The 15,870-nt window shown below is 49.6% G+C and overlaps 1 protein-coding gene across 3 annotated transcripts in view; it reads right to left on the reverse strand.

Moving 5' to 3' along the window:
* Window positions 1-247: 247 nt before the first annotated feature.
* The window catches only part of Slc9d1 (solute carrier family 9 member D1), a 40,988-nt gene continuing 25,365 nt past the window's right edge, over window positions 248-15,870 (reverse strand). For 2 of the 3 annotated variants that reach the window (XM_006981292.4, XM_076553701.1), the window contains exons 9-14: window positions 13,965-14,082; window positions 13,485-13,680; window positions 8,922-9,072; window positions 4,401-4,480; window positions 3,408-3,557; window positions 248-872 (exon numbers count right to left, since the gene is read on the reverse strand). In XM_006981292.4, the coding sequence (XP_006981354.1) occupies window positions 759-872; window positions 3,408-3,557; window positions 4,401-4,480; window positions 8,922-9,072; window positions 13,485-13,680; window positions 13,965-14,082 (809 nt within the window). In that variant the 3' untranslated portion in view covers window positions 248-758. Of the gene's footprint in view, window positions 873-3,407; window positions 3,558-4,400; window positions 4,481-8,921; window positions 9,073-13,484; window positions 13,681-13,964; window positions 14,086-15,870 lie in introns of all 3 variants that reach the window. The other variant, XM_042262976.2, reaches the window with a different exon arrangement.

A 15,870-nucleotide genomic window follows, 5' to 3' on the forward strand; every position in this document is an offset into this window, starting at 1 on the left:
ATTCATGTAAATATACATACATACATGCAGCAAACACTCATACACATAAGCAAATCTAAAATTAAAAAAAAAATAACATTGGCTAGGGTTTATGCAATGATTAGTTCAACACAAAAATCTAACTTAAAAAAAATGAGATTGTCAGTAAGTTTCAAATAATTATGCCCTGATCATAAATGGTCTTTATTTAAGAATGCATATGCTTATGATTCAGAGTCAAATATTTTTAAACTAAAACTAATAAAAATCAACATGAAAATGTTTTATTTAAAATAGTTACAAGGGGCAAGAAGACAGCAAGTCTTTAAAGATTAAAAGTAAGCTTCTAAGCTCAAAAATAAAATTAAAATCTCATATCACCATTATGTTTAATAACAAATATTTGACCAACAGATTATAATTGTACAATAAATAAAAAAAGGCTTTCTAATTTTTCTTCTTTACCAAAAACTCATGAGCTGATGAATTAACAATAGGGAGTTAATAATCTTCATTTAAAAAAAGGCACATTCAGGCAAAATAGTTCAGGTGATTGTAAAATGCAGTGTTAAAACTCTGTACATAATCAACGGACTGCAAATAAATTACTCTGGAAAACATGACAGGAGAGCTTCTGAAAATGCAAGCGACGTGAGGATACCGCCTCCTTGTCAACGTTGCTCTGTCTCTGACAGCAGGTCAGCGGGAAGGTGCAGCAACAGACCATGGCAGGACTCTGAGAAGGGACCCACCCCGAAGTCTGTCGTCCTCTGGTGCTGTCAGAGGCTTGACCTCCTCTCGGGTCTCGGCACACACTTTGTGATGGCTGCTTTCCACAGCACTGGAGCGAGCAGGAGGCTAAGTGTGGTCACACTCAAGATGAGGAGGTACACCTGTAACACAGGGGCACAGTCACAGGAGTTCCGGGTACACCTGTAACACAGGGGCACAGTCACAGGAGTTCCGGTACACCTGTAACACATGGGCACAGTCACAGGAGTTCCGGGTACACCTGTAACACAGGGGCACAGTCACAGGAGTTCCGGTACACCTGTAACACAGGGCAGTCACAAGAGTTCCGGGTACACCTGTAACACAGGGGCACAGTCACAGGAGTTCCAGGTACACCTGTAACACATGGGCACAGTCACAGGAGTTCCTGTAACACACGGGCACAGTCACAGGAGTTCCGGGTACACCTGTAACACAGGGGCACAGTCACAGGAGTTCCTGTAACACACGGGCACAGTCACAAGAGTTCCGGGTACACCTGTAACACAGGGGCACAGTCACAAGAGTTCCGGTACACCTGTAACACATGGGCACAGTCACAGGAGTTCCGGGTACACCTGTAACACAGGGGCACAGTCACAGGAGTTCCGGGTACACCTGTAACACAGGGGAACAGTCACAGGAGTTCCGGGTACACCTGTAACACAGGGGCACAGTCACAGGAGTTCCGGGTACACCTGTAACACAGGGGCACAGTCACAGGAGTTCCGGTACACCTGTAACACATGGGCACAGTCACAGGAGTTCCGGGTATACCTGTAACACAGGGGCACAGTCACAGGAGTTCCGGTACACCTGTAACACAGGGCAGTCACAAGAGTTCCGGGTACACCTGTAACACAGGGGCACAGTCACAGGAGTTCCAGGTACACCTGTAACACATGGGCACAGTCACAGGAGTTCCTGTAACACACGGGCACAGTCACAGGAGTTCCGGGTACACCTGTAACACAGGGGCACAGTCACAGGAGTTCCTGTAACACACGGGCACAGTCACAAGAGTTCCGGGTACACCTGTAACACAGGGGCACAGTCACAAGAGTTCCGGGTACACCTGTAACACAGGGGCACAGTCACAAGAGTTCCGGTACACCTGTAACACATGGGCACAGTCACAGGAGTTCCGGGTACACCTGTAACACAGGGGCACAGTCACAGGAGTTCCGGGTACACCTGTAACACAGGGGAACAGTCACAGGAGTTCCGGGTACACCTGTAACACAGGGGCACAGTCACAGGAGTTCCGGTACACCTGTAACACAGGGGCACAGTCACAGGAGTTCCGGGTACACCTGTAACACAGGGGCACAGTCACAGGAGTTCCGGGTACACCTGTAACACAGGGGCACAGTCACAGGAGTTCCGGGTACACCTGTAACACAGGGGCACAGTCACAGGAGTTCCGGTACACCTGTAACACACGGGCACAGTCACAGGAGTTCCGGGTACACCTGTAACACACGGGCACGGTCACAGGAGTTCCGGTACACCTGTAACACAGGGGCACAGTCACAGGAGTTCCGGGTACACCTGTAACACACGGGCACGGTCACAGGAGTTCCGGGAGGTCGAGCGTACAGCCGCCACGTGTCACTGTGAGTGTCAGGAAGTTCTGTAGCTTCAGGGAGCGCACTGAATGCCACATGCAGAGGACCACATGCTGAGGACGTGCTCTCCCCGAGGGTCAGGAGGTACACTGTCACCCAGAGCTCAGCCATCTTTAAAGAAAGACAGAGTGCCCCAGGGGAGAGGACATCTGCAGTGGGAAGAACTGGGATTTGACCACTGATGGAAAGCCGCGGTGGGTTCTGATAAATTCCAGGGTAGCAGCCTGGTTTCTCTGCTGGCCCGAAGTGACCCCTCCAGGGCCCCACACACGTCAGAGGGACTCAAACTGGATCTATGCTTTTCCCATGATGCAGCTGTGCATCGGGTCCAGTGACCCTCATTCTCTCATTAGAAAGGACTCTACTCCACGGTGCTTTGACTGTGTCCCTTACACCGCCACCTCCTCCCACTCCTCCCACAGAGAGACCACCACTGAACTGAAGATGCTCTGCGGGCTTCCCTGGGCTTCCCTGGGGGCGTCTATTGTTGGTTCAAGAGAACAGCCCACCTTTCACTTCTCAGCCTGCGAATTATAATTACTGTAAAAGACAGCGGCATCACTTCCTGGCCTTTTGGCTAAGATCAGGCATAAAAGACAACGGCAGGATTAACTAGCTCTTTTCACCTAAGAAGTTTAACACCTTAAATGAGAAGGAAGCAGCCAGGGCCAGCTTCCATGGCCCCCATCACAGCTTCCCTCCAGGCCAGCTCAGTGCCAGCTTCCATGGCCCCCATCACAGCTTCCCTCCAGGCCAGCTCAGGGCCAGCTTCCATGGCCCCCATCACAGCTTCCCTCCAGGCCAGCTCAGGGCCAGCTTCCATGGCCCCCATCACAGCTTCCCTCCAGGCCAGCTCAGTGTCCACTGAGAGCACGCTGCTCTCCCCAAGGCCCGGTGTGCCCGGACTCCCAAGTCAGGTACAGTGGGACCTGGGGAGTGTTCACTCTTTCCCAGAGATGCTTGCACTGAAGCATTCAATGTGCAACTCCACAGGGCTGTCATGCCTGTCGAGTCATAGACTCTTCTCACCTCTCTCGAGATGATGCCCGCTCTCCGTGCTCGGCTCCCCAGAACAAAGGAGAACTCGCTGACCTGTGCCAGCCCTGCTGATACAATCCACTTGATGTACTGGCTGCTCCTCGGCAGGATGAGAGACAAGACCAGCACTGCCAATACAAACTGTGAGAACAGTTTATCACATCACTATTCATGACCAAAGGCCAGACGAAGTTACTCTCATAATACAGAATCGAGATGGAAAGAAAAAAAAAAAAAAAGCTTCTGGTCCAAATCAAGCAGAGAAGCGCATGCAGAGGCCTGTCAAATAGCCAGAAGGCACCAGATAAACAGAAACCATCCGGAATCCATTTAGGACAGGAAGGCAAAGGAAGAAGTTCGGATTCATTGACAGAAAGCGAGCCTTCCCCCAGGAAATCAAGTCAACGGCATTTAATATTCAGTGCTCAAGACAGAGGTGCATTCCATACATGAGGTGCTCTCTGGTGAGCAGCCTGGACCCAGCAGGCAGCTCGGCACTAGCGACTCGCCAGATGTTGCCAAATGGGCCATCACACTGTGGCTTAGCCACCAGTACAGGTCACACCGTAACTGCGGCCATGAGGATGGACATCTGGGAGTGCCCACCGGGTTTCCTGTATGCTGAAGCACACCTCCATCAGGAAGGAGGCGCTGGCAGCTCCTCAGACTTATCCACCACAAGCCTGCAGACCTAGAAAGATGCTCCCCAGCCTGGCTTCTGCTAATCCCCCGCACCCCAATTCTGAAACGTCATCCTAACATCCAAACCGCTGGGCCAGACCTGCCTCCTTGGATCTGCCCAGGGCGTAGATCGGGAGGGTCTCCACACGGTGGCATTTGGAGACACAAGTGTCATCGGGATTCTGTGGGACTTATGCAGTAGCTGGCTGGAAACAAGGGCCAATGGGAAGTGCTGTGCTGTGTAATGAGTAATGGAGCAGTGTGGACCTCACCAGCTCTGAGTGCTAGGAGACAGCCTCATACCTTCATGACGACCACAGACAGGGTGAGGAATACCAGCACGGTCAACTCATAGATCACAAAGGTGGGGAACACATGGAGCCCTGTGGAGACAGAGAGACAAGACCCCTCAGAACAGGCTCCGCTACCTCTCCACTGCAGATCTACAACTCTAGCACACTAATTAAACTTGTTCTTACAGAAGAACTAAACTAAAACCCAAGTCCTTTTGAAGGTTTCGGCAAAACCCTCGCCCTCTCCTAGGGAAAGAGAGAGGTATGGCAGTCCTCCTCCATGAGGCCACACCTGCAGAGAATGCAGCGAAATCCCCAGGAGGCACAGGACCCAGCACTCCTTGCCGACCCGGGACCTGGGCACACACAGCTTGTGTGTGCACAGCAGCCACAGGAGAGGTGGAAATGTTCCACATCTACACACGGTCTTTGTCATCTCTCACCATGGGGCATGCCTGGCCCTAGGCCCTTCTCATTGTCCTTTGTTCCTCCAGAAAAGGACAGGTGGCTATAAGTGGAAGCGTCTCTGCCCACTCAAAGCTTTGTCATCTTCTCAGGAAAACACCGGCACCTGGAGATTGTCTTCCCATCAGAGGTTCCTGGCCCCGGAGTCAACCACTCAACAGACTCTGTGGCCTCAGCTCTTGCAGACCATGTTTCTGTTTTACCCACAAACACAAACGTAAGACTGCTCCCTTTCTTTCCTAGACAGTTTCCTCTTCCTGAGACACGGAGATGCTTCCTCAAAGTGGTTTGGACTCTGGTATGTATCCACCTGACCCTCCAGCCTCTCCAGCTGTAGATCCAAGGTCCTTTGGGGGCTCTCTCCCCTTTTAAAGATCTGTTCTCAGAGCTCATGCCTAGAGATCAGACTGCTACCCTAAACTATGACTGGTCCCCCTGCCTCTTCCCACCACATTCCCGAATGTTCCTCATGTCCTGTTAGGCCCACGACAGGCCCCTGGAGCCTCCTCATGTCCAGCCCTGGACACTCAAGACCTGTACCACCAACCCACACAGACCTCCTTGGTAAGGCCATGGTTTAGATGTTTTTGGTCAGAGCCCATCCACATAGGTATAACTAAGTCCAAAAGCTGTGCGTGGTACGGTAATACTCATCCTGTCCCACAGCAACCACAGCTGGTGGAGAGTCCCCAGACCCAGCCCACACGGGACAGGCAGAACCCATACACTGGGGCACTTAAGCTCTCTGTCTTCCTAGATTCCCGCCTGCATGCCACCCAGGAAGACCTCTCTTTTCAATAGACAGGAGGTCGGGCTGCGCTGTGGACAAATCCCAACTGACCCACACCTCTCCCATGGAATGGCCTGTGCCAGGCATTGGTTTGACCTCTCCCATCCCCAGGCTTTCCCAGGAGTCCCTCCTCCTCCTCCCAGGAAATACCGTGCTTCCTACCCTAGTTATGACGCTCTCCTGCAATGATGACATTTGTTTAGCCCATGCACACAGAGGGTTTCTGCACCTGGGCTGTAGGCGGGAAACGCCTTCCAGATACCTAAGCCTACCCAGAGCCCTTCTGCTTTGTGGATGGCATTGCTTTCTTGCCCAACTGGGACACAGAATCCACTAAAACCAGTGGTGAGGGCACGGCAAAGGTGAGACAGAGAATCTGCATCTCCACAGCTTTGCCACAAGCATCCGTGACAGGAGGACAGAGGAGCGAGGCGTCAGTCGTGAAGCCGCTGTCCTTTGCTCTCATGGTGAACACCACATGCTCTCAGCGTACGGCGAACTCTGCAGGCTCCACCACTGGCCCCAGGCGGTCTCTTGGTCTCATTGTACTTGCTTCCTCTAGTCTGGGCTGGAGAGGCAGGTGGATGAAATATGTCCTGAGAAGTGCATGGTCATCCTCGTGGTCATTAGGCCGAGGGCTAGGCCTCAGGTGTAAGGTCTGCAAGATTCCCCCAAGCCAGATCCCATTAGGTGTGTAAAGTCCAACTGCTAGGCCCCGCCCCTCAGAATCTTCATAATCTGAGGGGAGGTGGTGTGTGTGTGTGTATGTAATACTCAAAACCGGACCAAGCGGTTTGCACTGTTCACAGACCCAGATGAGGATGGCTGGCAGTGTGCGGCAGCAGCCGCTCTTCTCCAGAGAGAACACCACAGGCCCTGGATCCAGCTCTGCCGCTGCCACCGACTATGGACTTCACTGGGCTCTCCAGACCCCGCTGCAGCTTTCTCCACAGGGCCATCTGGAGTCAGAGTCTGCAGGAGGTAACCGAGCTGTGATGACACAGGGGTGACCCCGTCTCACAGGGCTGTGTCCAGTATGAGGGAGTCCGTGAACATTTTCTTTCTAGTCAAGACACTTGGGAGGCATGAGAGAAATCTGTTGTTTGAGGGACCTGGTCTGGGGTCTTTAGTCCTAACATCCGAAGCGAGCCACTGATATAACAGCTGTGTCCTAGTAAAACTGCATTTCTAAAACAGGGGACAGACTAAGTTGCAACATGGACTAACCCTTGTCACCGGTCAGAATATGGGCTACAAAATCTGGTGCCATATCTCCAGCACTGTGCTGCCCACACAACCCCGGGTCACGAAGCCTCCAGCCTCACAACAGCTCCTCTCTCCCCATGAGCCTGGTGTCTTCCTTCCACACAGAAGGCCCTTCCTCGCTATGGGCCGCAAACTGCTCCTTGCTCCTCACGCTCTTCGAGTGCAGTCTCTTCTCAGAGACCCACTGACTGGAGATTAGACGGATGGCTGTATGCAGGTTTCTTCAGAACTAAGCTTGAATTTCCCCAAGCAAACACACATGGAATCTAAAGATCAGGGAGCAGATGTTTCTGTTCAAATACTATGCTGGCAGAACTCCGGGTGTAAACAGACCTGCTCTGAGGCTGGAGAGATGGCGCAGCAGTTAAGAGCATGTAGTGTTCTTGCAGAGGACCCAAGTTTGGTTACCAGCACCCACACTGGGTGGCTCACAGCCAACTCCAGACTTGGGGGTATCTGACATCTCTGGACTCAAGAGCACCTGCACTTATGTGCAGATACCCACACAGACACATACATTTAGTTAAAAATAAAGCAAATCTTAAAACAAAACAAAACAAAACAAGAACTACTCCAAAATTTAGATTCTCACTTTTACTCCACGCCTTTGAACCTAGCACTCAAGAGGCAGAGGCAGGCAGGATCTCCATAAGTTCAAGGCCAGTCTGGTCTACAGATTGTGTTCCAGGACAGCCAGGTCTACATAAAGAGACTCTGTCTCAAACAAACAGACAAAAATATGGATATTCAATGATTGCAGATGACAAGATATGGAGGGGGAGCACACATTAGCCAGGTGGCCTGGGGGAATATGAAAATGTGCCATATAAAGCTTGGAGCTCGCCTCAATGGAGGTGGACCATCAAGTGGGAACAGAAGAGTCAGAACTAGCAAGATGTCAACATGCTCCGTGGGTGTCAGAGGGTTGAAGCTGGGGTACAGAAACGAGGCGAGAGATGGGTCGTGGTCTGTGTGGGTCACTACAAATGGCTGATGTCTTGTGCCCAAGGGCCTCCCCACTGTGAACCTCTCCAAGATGGACAGAGCTATGGACAGACTTTTGTATTTCTTTTATTTATTTATTTATTTATTTATTTATTTATTTATTTATTTATTTATTTATTTATTGCCGCCAGTGCCCACCAGCGGGCCAGGCCCACCAGCCTTTTGTATTTCTACATGAATCTCAGGACTATGTTATGGGATGTCTTTCTATACGCTGTGAATATGTGTTGTGTGAATATGCGATTGGTTGATAAACGGAGCTGCACTGGCCTATGGCAGGGCAGGATGGATCCAGGCGGGAAAATCCAAGAGAGGAGGAGAAAGGAGAGGCAGAGAGACGCCGCCATCCCACCGTCCAGGGAGCAGCATGTAATGGCACACAGGTAAAGCCACAGAACACGTGGTGACATACAGATTAATAGAAATGGGCTGAGTTTAGTTGTAAGAGCTTGCTGGCAAGAAGCTTGAGCCATAGGCCAGGGCCATGCAATTCATAATTGATATAAGCCTCTGTGTGTTTACTTGGGTCTGAGCAGCTGCGGGACCGGGCGGGACACAGGAAAACTCGCAGCTACAGGACTAGTTTTCCACACCCTGGGGGACTGCACTCCATCTGCAGACCACAGCAAACCACAGGAACATCCAACAATAAAGCAGAGAGGAGGGGACCAGGGTGCAGTAGGACTCTATCTGCTGTCCCCGCCTCCAGGATGAGACCCACTGAATTCCCACAGTTGCATGGCATCCTTAGGAACCTGGCACTGGGACCTGAGGACGAAGCTTAGGCCCCTGAAGGTCACCTGAAATGGCTATACACATCCTCACCAGGGCACTGATGAAACCTGACAAGCAACCAGCTAATTCTTGTCCTTTTTTTTTTTCCCTCCCCATTTTCCCTTTTTTAAAATGTCTTTTCCTCAGACTGCAGAAAAGCATATTTACATACAGACATTACAGACGAATCTCACATGCTTATCAAAGGCATGGCAGCCCTGCAGGGAGTACCTATGGATGCGAAGAAGATGATGGCCAAGAAGTCACGGATAGGCTCGATGTAAGTCATGATTTCCTCTGTGACCATGTGCCCTTGGGAAGAGACCAGTGCTCCAGCCAGGAAGCAGCCGAGCTCCATGGAGACGTCCAGCAGCTCTGTGACCTGGGGATGAGGAATCAGCTTCATTCGGGAACACACGGTACTGCCCAGTCTGATATACTTAAGGGTGCTCACAGCCTGACACTCCTCAACCCGACAGAAGAACCACAGTGGACAGCAACAATGCCTAGGACCCAAGCACCACCCCAGAGATGCAGGTTCCTATATGCGGCCCCAGTGGAGCCTAGGAGTGGCCAGAGAGCCCATACACCAGAGACTAACATTGGTTGAGCTAATCATACTTGGAGAGAGAAAAAAAATTAATATTTTAAACAGTCACTCATGTAGATCGCTGTGCTATTTTTATATTTTCCAACCTTTATTTTAATTTTTAAGACTTTTTATTTTATTTTATGTGCATTGGTGTTTTGCCTGCATGTATTTCTGTGTGAAGGTGTCAGATCCTCTGGAACTGTTACAGACAGCTGTGAGGTGCCATGTGGGTGCTGGGAGCTCAATCCTGGTCCTCTAGGAGAGCAGCCCTGAGCCATCTCTCCAGCCCGCCAACCTTGATTCTGAATAGCTGTAATACATTTTTTAATCTACATCAGGACAGAGCCAGTCTTTGCCACTAAAACTATTCCTGTTACTGACCCCAAACCTCACAGAGAAGACAGACAGCCACCACAGGCAACCACACTGTCAGGGCACAGAGGAAGCTCCCATCAGGACAGAGAGGATGGATGAGAAGCATGAAGAAGTGAGCCAGGTCAGACGGAACTATAGAAAATAACAACAGTCCAACACGAAACACTTAAAAAAAGAAGTACCACTTACAATGACACCAAAACCACCACCAAACAACAAGACACAGATGCCACAAAATGGCAGGACCGTCATAGCCAACACGAGACGCCACCGAGGTGCCAGAAGGAGCCAACAGCGAGGAGGCAGACGCTCTGCACCAGGAAGGTGTCACTACCCCCTGAAGGGACCGACGGACTTAGGGATGCTGGTGAGACTTACGCAGGCATGAGAAATGAAAGGCTAGACCTGAAAACTTGTGAGGAAGTTGGAGAAATCGCAAATAAAACTTATGATGATCCTGACACAGAACCAAATTTGGGCCAGAATGATCCCGGATGTCAAGCTACAAAACAGTGTGAGAGCAAGCACAGATTAAATGCAAAGCAGTAGTGAATCAAAATAACACCCCCAACCCATGCATTCATACACACACACATACACACACACACACACACACACACACACACACACACACACACACACGCAAAGACACATATACACATCAACCCACTAGATAGATATACACACAAATATATATATATATATGCATATACATATATATACATTATCCACATGTATTTACAAAAGTGCACATGTGCACGTATACCTCATACAACAGGTACAAGAACTAATTTAAACATACAAATGCACAACACAGCTACTTGGATTCTGACAAGGCTATACTACAAAGCAATGGGCAAAGATTCTTTTCTACAATTCACACCCCAGGTGGACTGTAGATCTAAACGAGAAAAGTGGAGTGAGATACTTGCAGAAGACACCACAGAACATCCTCACGAACCCAGAGCATCACACATTTATACAGAATATGGCAAGTGCTAACCAGAAAGAAAACGCTTATTGGAGTATATTGAAATTAAGAACCTCAGTTTATTAAAAATGGCCATTCAGAGCAAGCCAGGGCCAGGAAGACACTGGCAAGAATGGATGTGACACAGAGCACGATGTAACCATATGGACCGAAGTGCTGGCACATTCTACATGGGGACCTGAAGGCCGCGGACTGGAAGAAGCCAGATGATAACAGCCACATGGTGTCTGATCAAATTTAGATGGAAATGCCAGGAAGAAGCACCAAGTCCACAGTGGTGGACAACAGACCAGTGCTTATGGGGAAGGGGTGAAGAGGGGAGAGTAGTGGGGGGCTCTCCCACTCGTCAGTGGTGACAGCGGCACAGCAGTGTTAGCATGCTGGGAACCACCAAATCACACAGGAAGATGGTTAAAATGGTGATGGTTATGCTAAATAAATTTCATAGCTGCTTTTTTAATGAGACAAAAAAAAACTTGTCAAAAGTATTTTTTAAAGCCTACAAATGAGGGGGCTGGAGAGATGGCTCAGAGGTTAAGAGCACTGACTGCTGCTCTTCCAGAGGTCCTGAGTTCAATTCCCAGCAACCACATGGTGGCTCACAACCATCTGAAATGAGATCTGGTGCCCTCTTCTGGCCTGCAGTCATACATGCTGTATACATAATAAATAAATAAATCTTTAAAAAAAAAAAAGCCTACAAATGAATAAGAAAATTACCAATCCCATAGAGAAACAACCAGACCACATTAAGGTGCGTCCCAGAGTGGCTCCCAGGTGTCTTGCTTGAATCTCTTAAAAGGACAGCTGACTTCAGCAGCCCCAAGGAAATGGGAATCAGAACCCACTGTGTATGTGTGTGCAAACACATGACACAGAAGACAACAGCAAGTGTGTGGAGGGTGTGGAAGAACTGGGCCCCCAGCAATCTCCATGTCACAGACGAGACTTGGGGCAAACCGGAGCAGCAGTGAAGGTGACCAGATGTGTGTTCCAACCCAGCCATTCCACCTCCTCAGAAATGAAATCCAGGGGCGAGAGCCTGGGGAAGAGCAAATGGACTCTCTCACACCACCCTAGCCGGAGCGTCAGCGACAAGCACGGTACCGACATCTGATGTGCAGAGGCCGGCACCCCTGTCACACACCTGGAGCCTGACGGCAGGCGCCCAACCAACACTGCCGAGCGAACAGAGGGAGAAGCCAGGTGCCGACCAAGAGTCACTCTGGCTGCTACATCCCTGGGGAGGGCGACACGGACCTCCACAGACAAGACAACCTTGCTGGAGGTTACTTTCAAAAACAAACCACTCTGGAATAGATAAAGCAGGGGAAATTCTTAAATAAGTAACTTTCTTGGATTAATTTCAGCCATCATGAGCAGAAGCAAATGTTGCGCTTCCCAGAGGTTATAAAATAATGCCATACATAAAGAAAGCGTTTGCTAGTTTACTTCTTAAGACTGAACCGTTAATCTCAAGACAGACAGTTTGAAGAGGAGCCCTTAGGTTCCCAGGGCAGTGTCCCGTCTAACCCAGTGGCTTGGCCGGGCTACCTGCCAGCCTTTTCCAAGCCCTAGTGCTCACTTCCTTCCTCACTTTCTGAAATGGCTATTTAATAAGTACTATACAAACGGATTCACTCAGCCATACACAGCCTTTGAAGAACGGCTTCCACTCTGCAGGGCTCCCTGAGCTTTGCGCGGACTAGCCGTTTTACGGTAGGGCAGCAGATATGCCACAGTTTCTGCTTATTTATTTAGTGTGTGTGTGTTGATGTGTGTACATATGCACTTATGGAGGCCAGAGGTCAACATCGGCGGCCTCACTCAATCACACTCCCTCTCTCTCTTGTATTTTTTAAGTATTTATTTTTGGGGCTTACCTATCCAGCTAGACTGTGCGGCAAGCAAGGCCCAGGGATGCTTCTGTTCCCGCCCACAGCACCTTCGCACTCATGGATTACAGGACCTTGTCATTGCCCGGCTTTCTGAGTGGGTTGCTGGGATCCACGCTCAGGGCCTCGTGCTTTCAAGGCAAACACTTTAACAACAGAACCTTCTTCCCGGCCTGATACACCACAGTTCCTTACCACTCACCTTGAAGGACAAATGCACCGGATTTGGTTATCACAATCCAGGGTGCTATGGACATCCATGAGTTGGAGTGAACACGCACCTTCATTTTCCCGGGATAAATGCGGAGGCATGGCCGCTGAGCGGGACCACGGTGGACATGTGTGGGAACGCCGCCGTTACTAGTTAGGCTGCTCAGGGCGTCTCTGGGCCTTTCCCCACCCTTGGGAGAAGTCTACTTTCTAACACAAGTCTGGTTTGTCTGTTTTTATCTCCTGTACTTTTTAAAATTATATTGTTTCCCCTCCCTTTGCTCCCTCTAAATTCTCTTACACCCCTCTTTCAAACACACACATGGATCTGTTTTTAAAATCCCCTTTATGGCCACAGAAGTCATACCGCTAACCAGCTCATCCGCACCAGAAAGAATAAAAAGTGCTTTTAACTTGATCCGCTATTTTGAATGTGAAGCTTAAGATAGTAAATGTGCTTATGTGCCTTTTCATGAACACATACTTGTTTTTTAAAATGCAAATCCTGTCTGGAAATACAAAATAAATGCAGCACTCACGAATCATATTTTCACAAAGTGCCTGGTAACGATCAGATAGGCTTAGCCACGGCAGGATAAACCGTGTCTGGAGTCAACACTCCTAACTTGAATGTTTTAGCCACTTCTCCGGTGAGAAGGTGGAGTCATCACAGGCTTCGGCGAGACCGGCTGCACACCGGGCCATACACACCACAGATACTGGAGGATTACCGTCAACATGAGAAAGATGAACGCCGACACTCCCAGGATGAGGATTTCCTTGTTCCCTTTGCTTTCCACGTGCAGCTTCCGGTAATACGGTCCTATGAGGTAAGTCTTTATGATGAGACACAAGAGAAAGACAGCAGCCAGCGAGAAGAGAATCTGTCCAATCAGAAAGAGTATCCGCAGTGCTTCCATGACAACGCTGGGGAGAAGAGAGATGGCATTCACCTCCAAATATATTTCTTTAAAGTCCATAAATAATCTTTTTTTTTTTTCCCCCGAGACAGGGTTTCTCTGTGTAGCTTTGTGCCTTTCCTGGGACTCACTTGGTAGCCCAGGCTAGCCTCGAACTCACAGAGATCCGCCTGCCTCTGCCTCCCAAGTGCTAGGGTAAAGGCGTGCGCCACCACCGCCCGGCCTTGTGTAGCATTTTTATGAACAAGTGACTGTGAGTCAAACAAGCAAACACAGTGTACGGACACTGACCTGGACGACGTGCTGGCTCCTGCCTGTATGAGCGTGGGCATGACGGCGATGAACAGCCCCAACTGCACATCCTGCATCACCAGCATGCCAAGCAGCACCGTGCTGTAATCAATGTCGCCTGCTGGGGAGACGGCTACTCAGAACAGAGGCTCAGAGACTCAAGAGCCCCCGTCAAAACCCAGGCCCCGGGCGACCGCGGCACATGCCTGTCAACCCGAATCCGACCTCCAGAACCCGCGGCAATGTGGAAGGGGAGCTGACTCCACAGTGTTGTCGTCTGGGCTCCACAGGCATGCCACGCACATGCTCACAGACACGCACAATAGTAAAATTAAAAGAAAAAAAATCACGGGACTTGACATATTTTCAAAATAATTCAAATAACCTTCATCATTTAAATAAAAACGACTTTCAAATCTCTTTGGAGCAGCAGGTGGGGCACACTTGTAGTCCTGACTACTACCAGGCTGAGGCAGAAGGACCCTTTAGCACAAGAGTTTGGGGCCATCCTGAGCAATAGAACAATGTCTATCTCGAGACCAACTTCAACAGGTTTATAAACTTTAAAATCAAGGTTTGCGCTCAAAGAAAATTTTTTTTTATTAGTTTTGCTTGAGATGGGGTGGGCAGGTTTTACTGTGTTGCCCAGGCTGGCTCTTAAGCTCAAGTAATCCTCCTGCCTCAGTCTGTCAAGTAGCTGGAACTACACGTGTACACCATTGCCCATAAAACATTTTATAAAGAAAATCACCAAAATAGTTTATTTCTATTGCTAGTAACATAATTATAGCAAAATGCCATAATTAAAAGACACCGTGGCAGCGGTGGTGGCGCACGCCTTTAATCCCAGCACTCGGGAGGCAGAGGCAGGCGGATCTCTGTGAGTTCAAGGCCAGTTTGGTCTACAAAGCGAGTTCCAGGACAGGCTCCAAAGCTACACAGAGAAACCCTGTCTTGAAAAAACAAACAAACAAACAAACAAACAAAAGACCAAACTGTGGCAAACAAGATGGCGTGCTTGGAAAATGGAGATACGAGCTGCCTTTACCCCCGGCCCCTAACAAGCCAGTCTCAGCCCTCCTGGTGACAGGCTCCACATTCTGCACACCACCAGAGCAAACCCCACTCCCTTCCCCTCCCCTGGCATGCTCTCCCGCGGAAAGAGACTCCTCCTACACACACAGTAAAGCAGAACTGCGGATTGCATTTCCACCCTGGCGGTCACCTCGTGTCCCTACAGGCCATTGCAAAACCCCGTGTGTGCATGGAGAAAAGCAGAGCGCCACGTGACATGCGGTGGCGTCTGCTGCCGCCAGCTTCCAAGCGGTTGCTGGTGTCCACGCCCTCCCCTCTCTGAAGGGCCATCACCCGCCGCACTCAGGTTTATCATTCAGATGTCTCTTTAGGGGGCAAGTGTAAAAGGTCATGTCTCCAGACTTTACATTGTATCAGCAGACATGTTCTGCATCTCCGTTTCTCCTCTACTCCTGACATTAGCTCACATCGGTTTCTCCTCTACTCCTGAGATTGGCTCACATCAGTTTCGTAGTATGCCGATGATTATGCCACCGATGGCATTATCTGTTCTATTACTGAACACTTGCATTATTAGTCATTTTTTTTTTGTTATTGGAAGTAATTACAAGGCCTTTTAAAGGCATATAACTAGAAAGAGAATTTTCTGTTTTGAAATCATTCTCCAAAGGGGTTAGGCCCACGTACAGTCCCACTGAGAGCGCAGGAGCTCCTGAGAGCTGACATTCCATCAATGCTAGTTCATGTCAACCGAGCCTGAAGCAGGAAGACTGAGCCTGCAGGCAGCCTGGGCTACATTCTGAAATGCTGTCTCAAAACAAAACAAAACTCTCCTCCTCCGCTCAGAAGTAGAAAGTGAAATGGCGTCACA

The sequence above is a fragment of the Peromyscus maniculatus genome, chromosome 17, assembly GCF_049852395.1.
Source record: "Peromyscus maniculatus bairdii isolate BWxNUB_F1_BW_parent chromosome 17, HU_Pman_BW_mat_3.1, whole genome shotgun sequence".
Taxonomy (NCBI): Eukaryota; Metazoa; Chordata; class Mammalia; order Rodentia; family Cricetidae; genus Peromyscus; species Peromyscus maniculatus.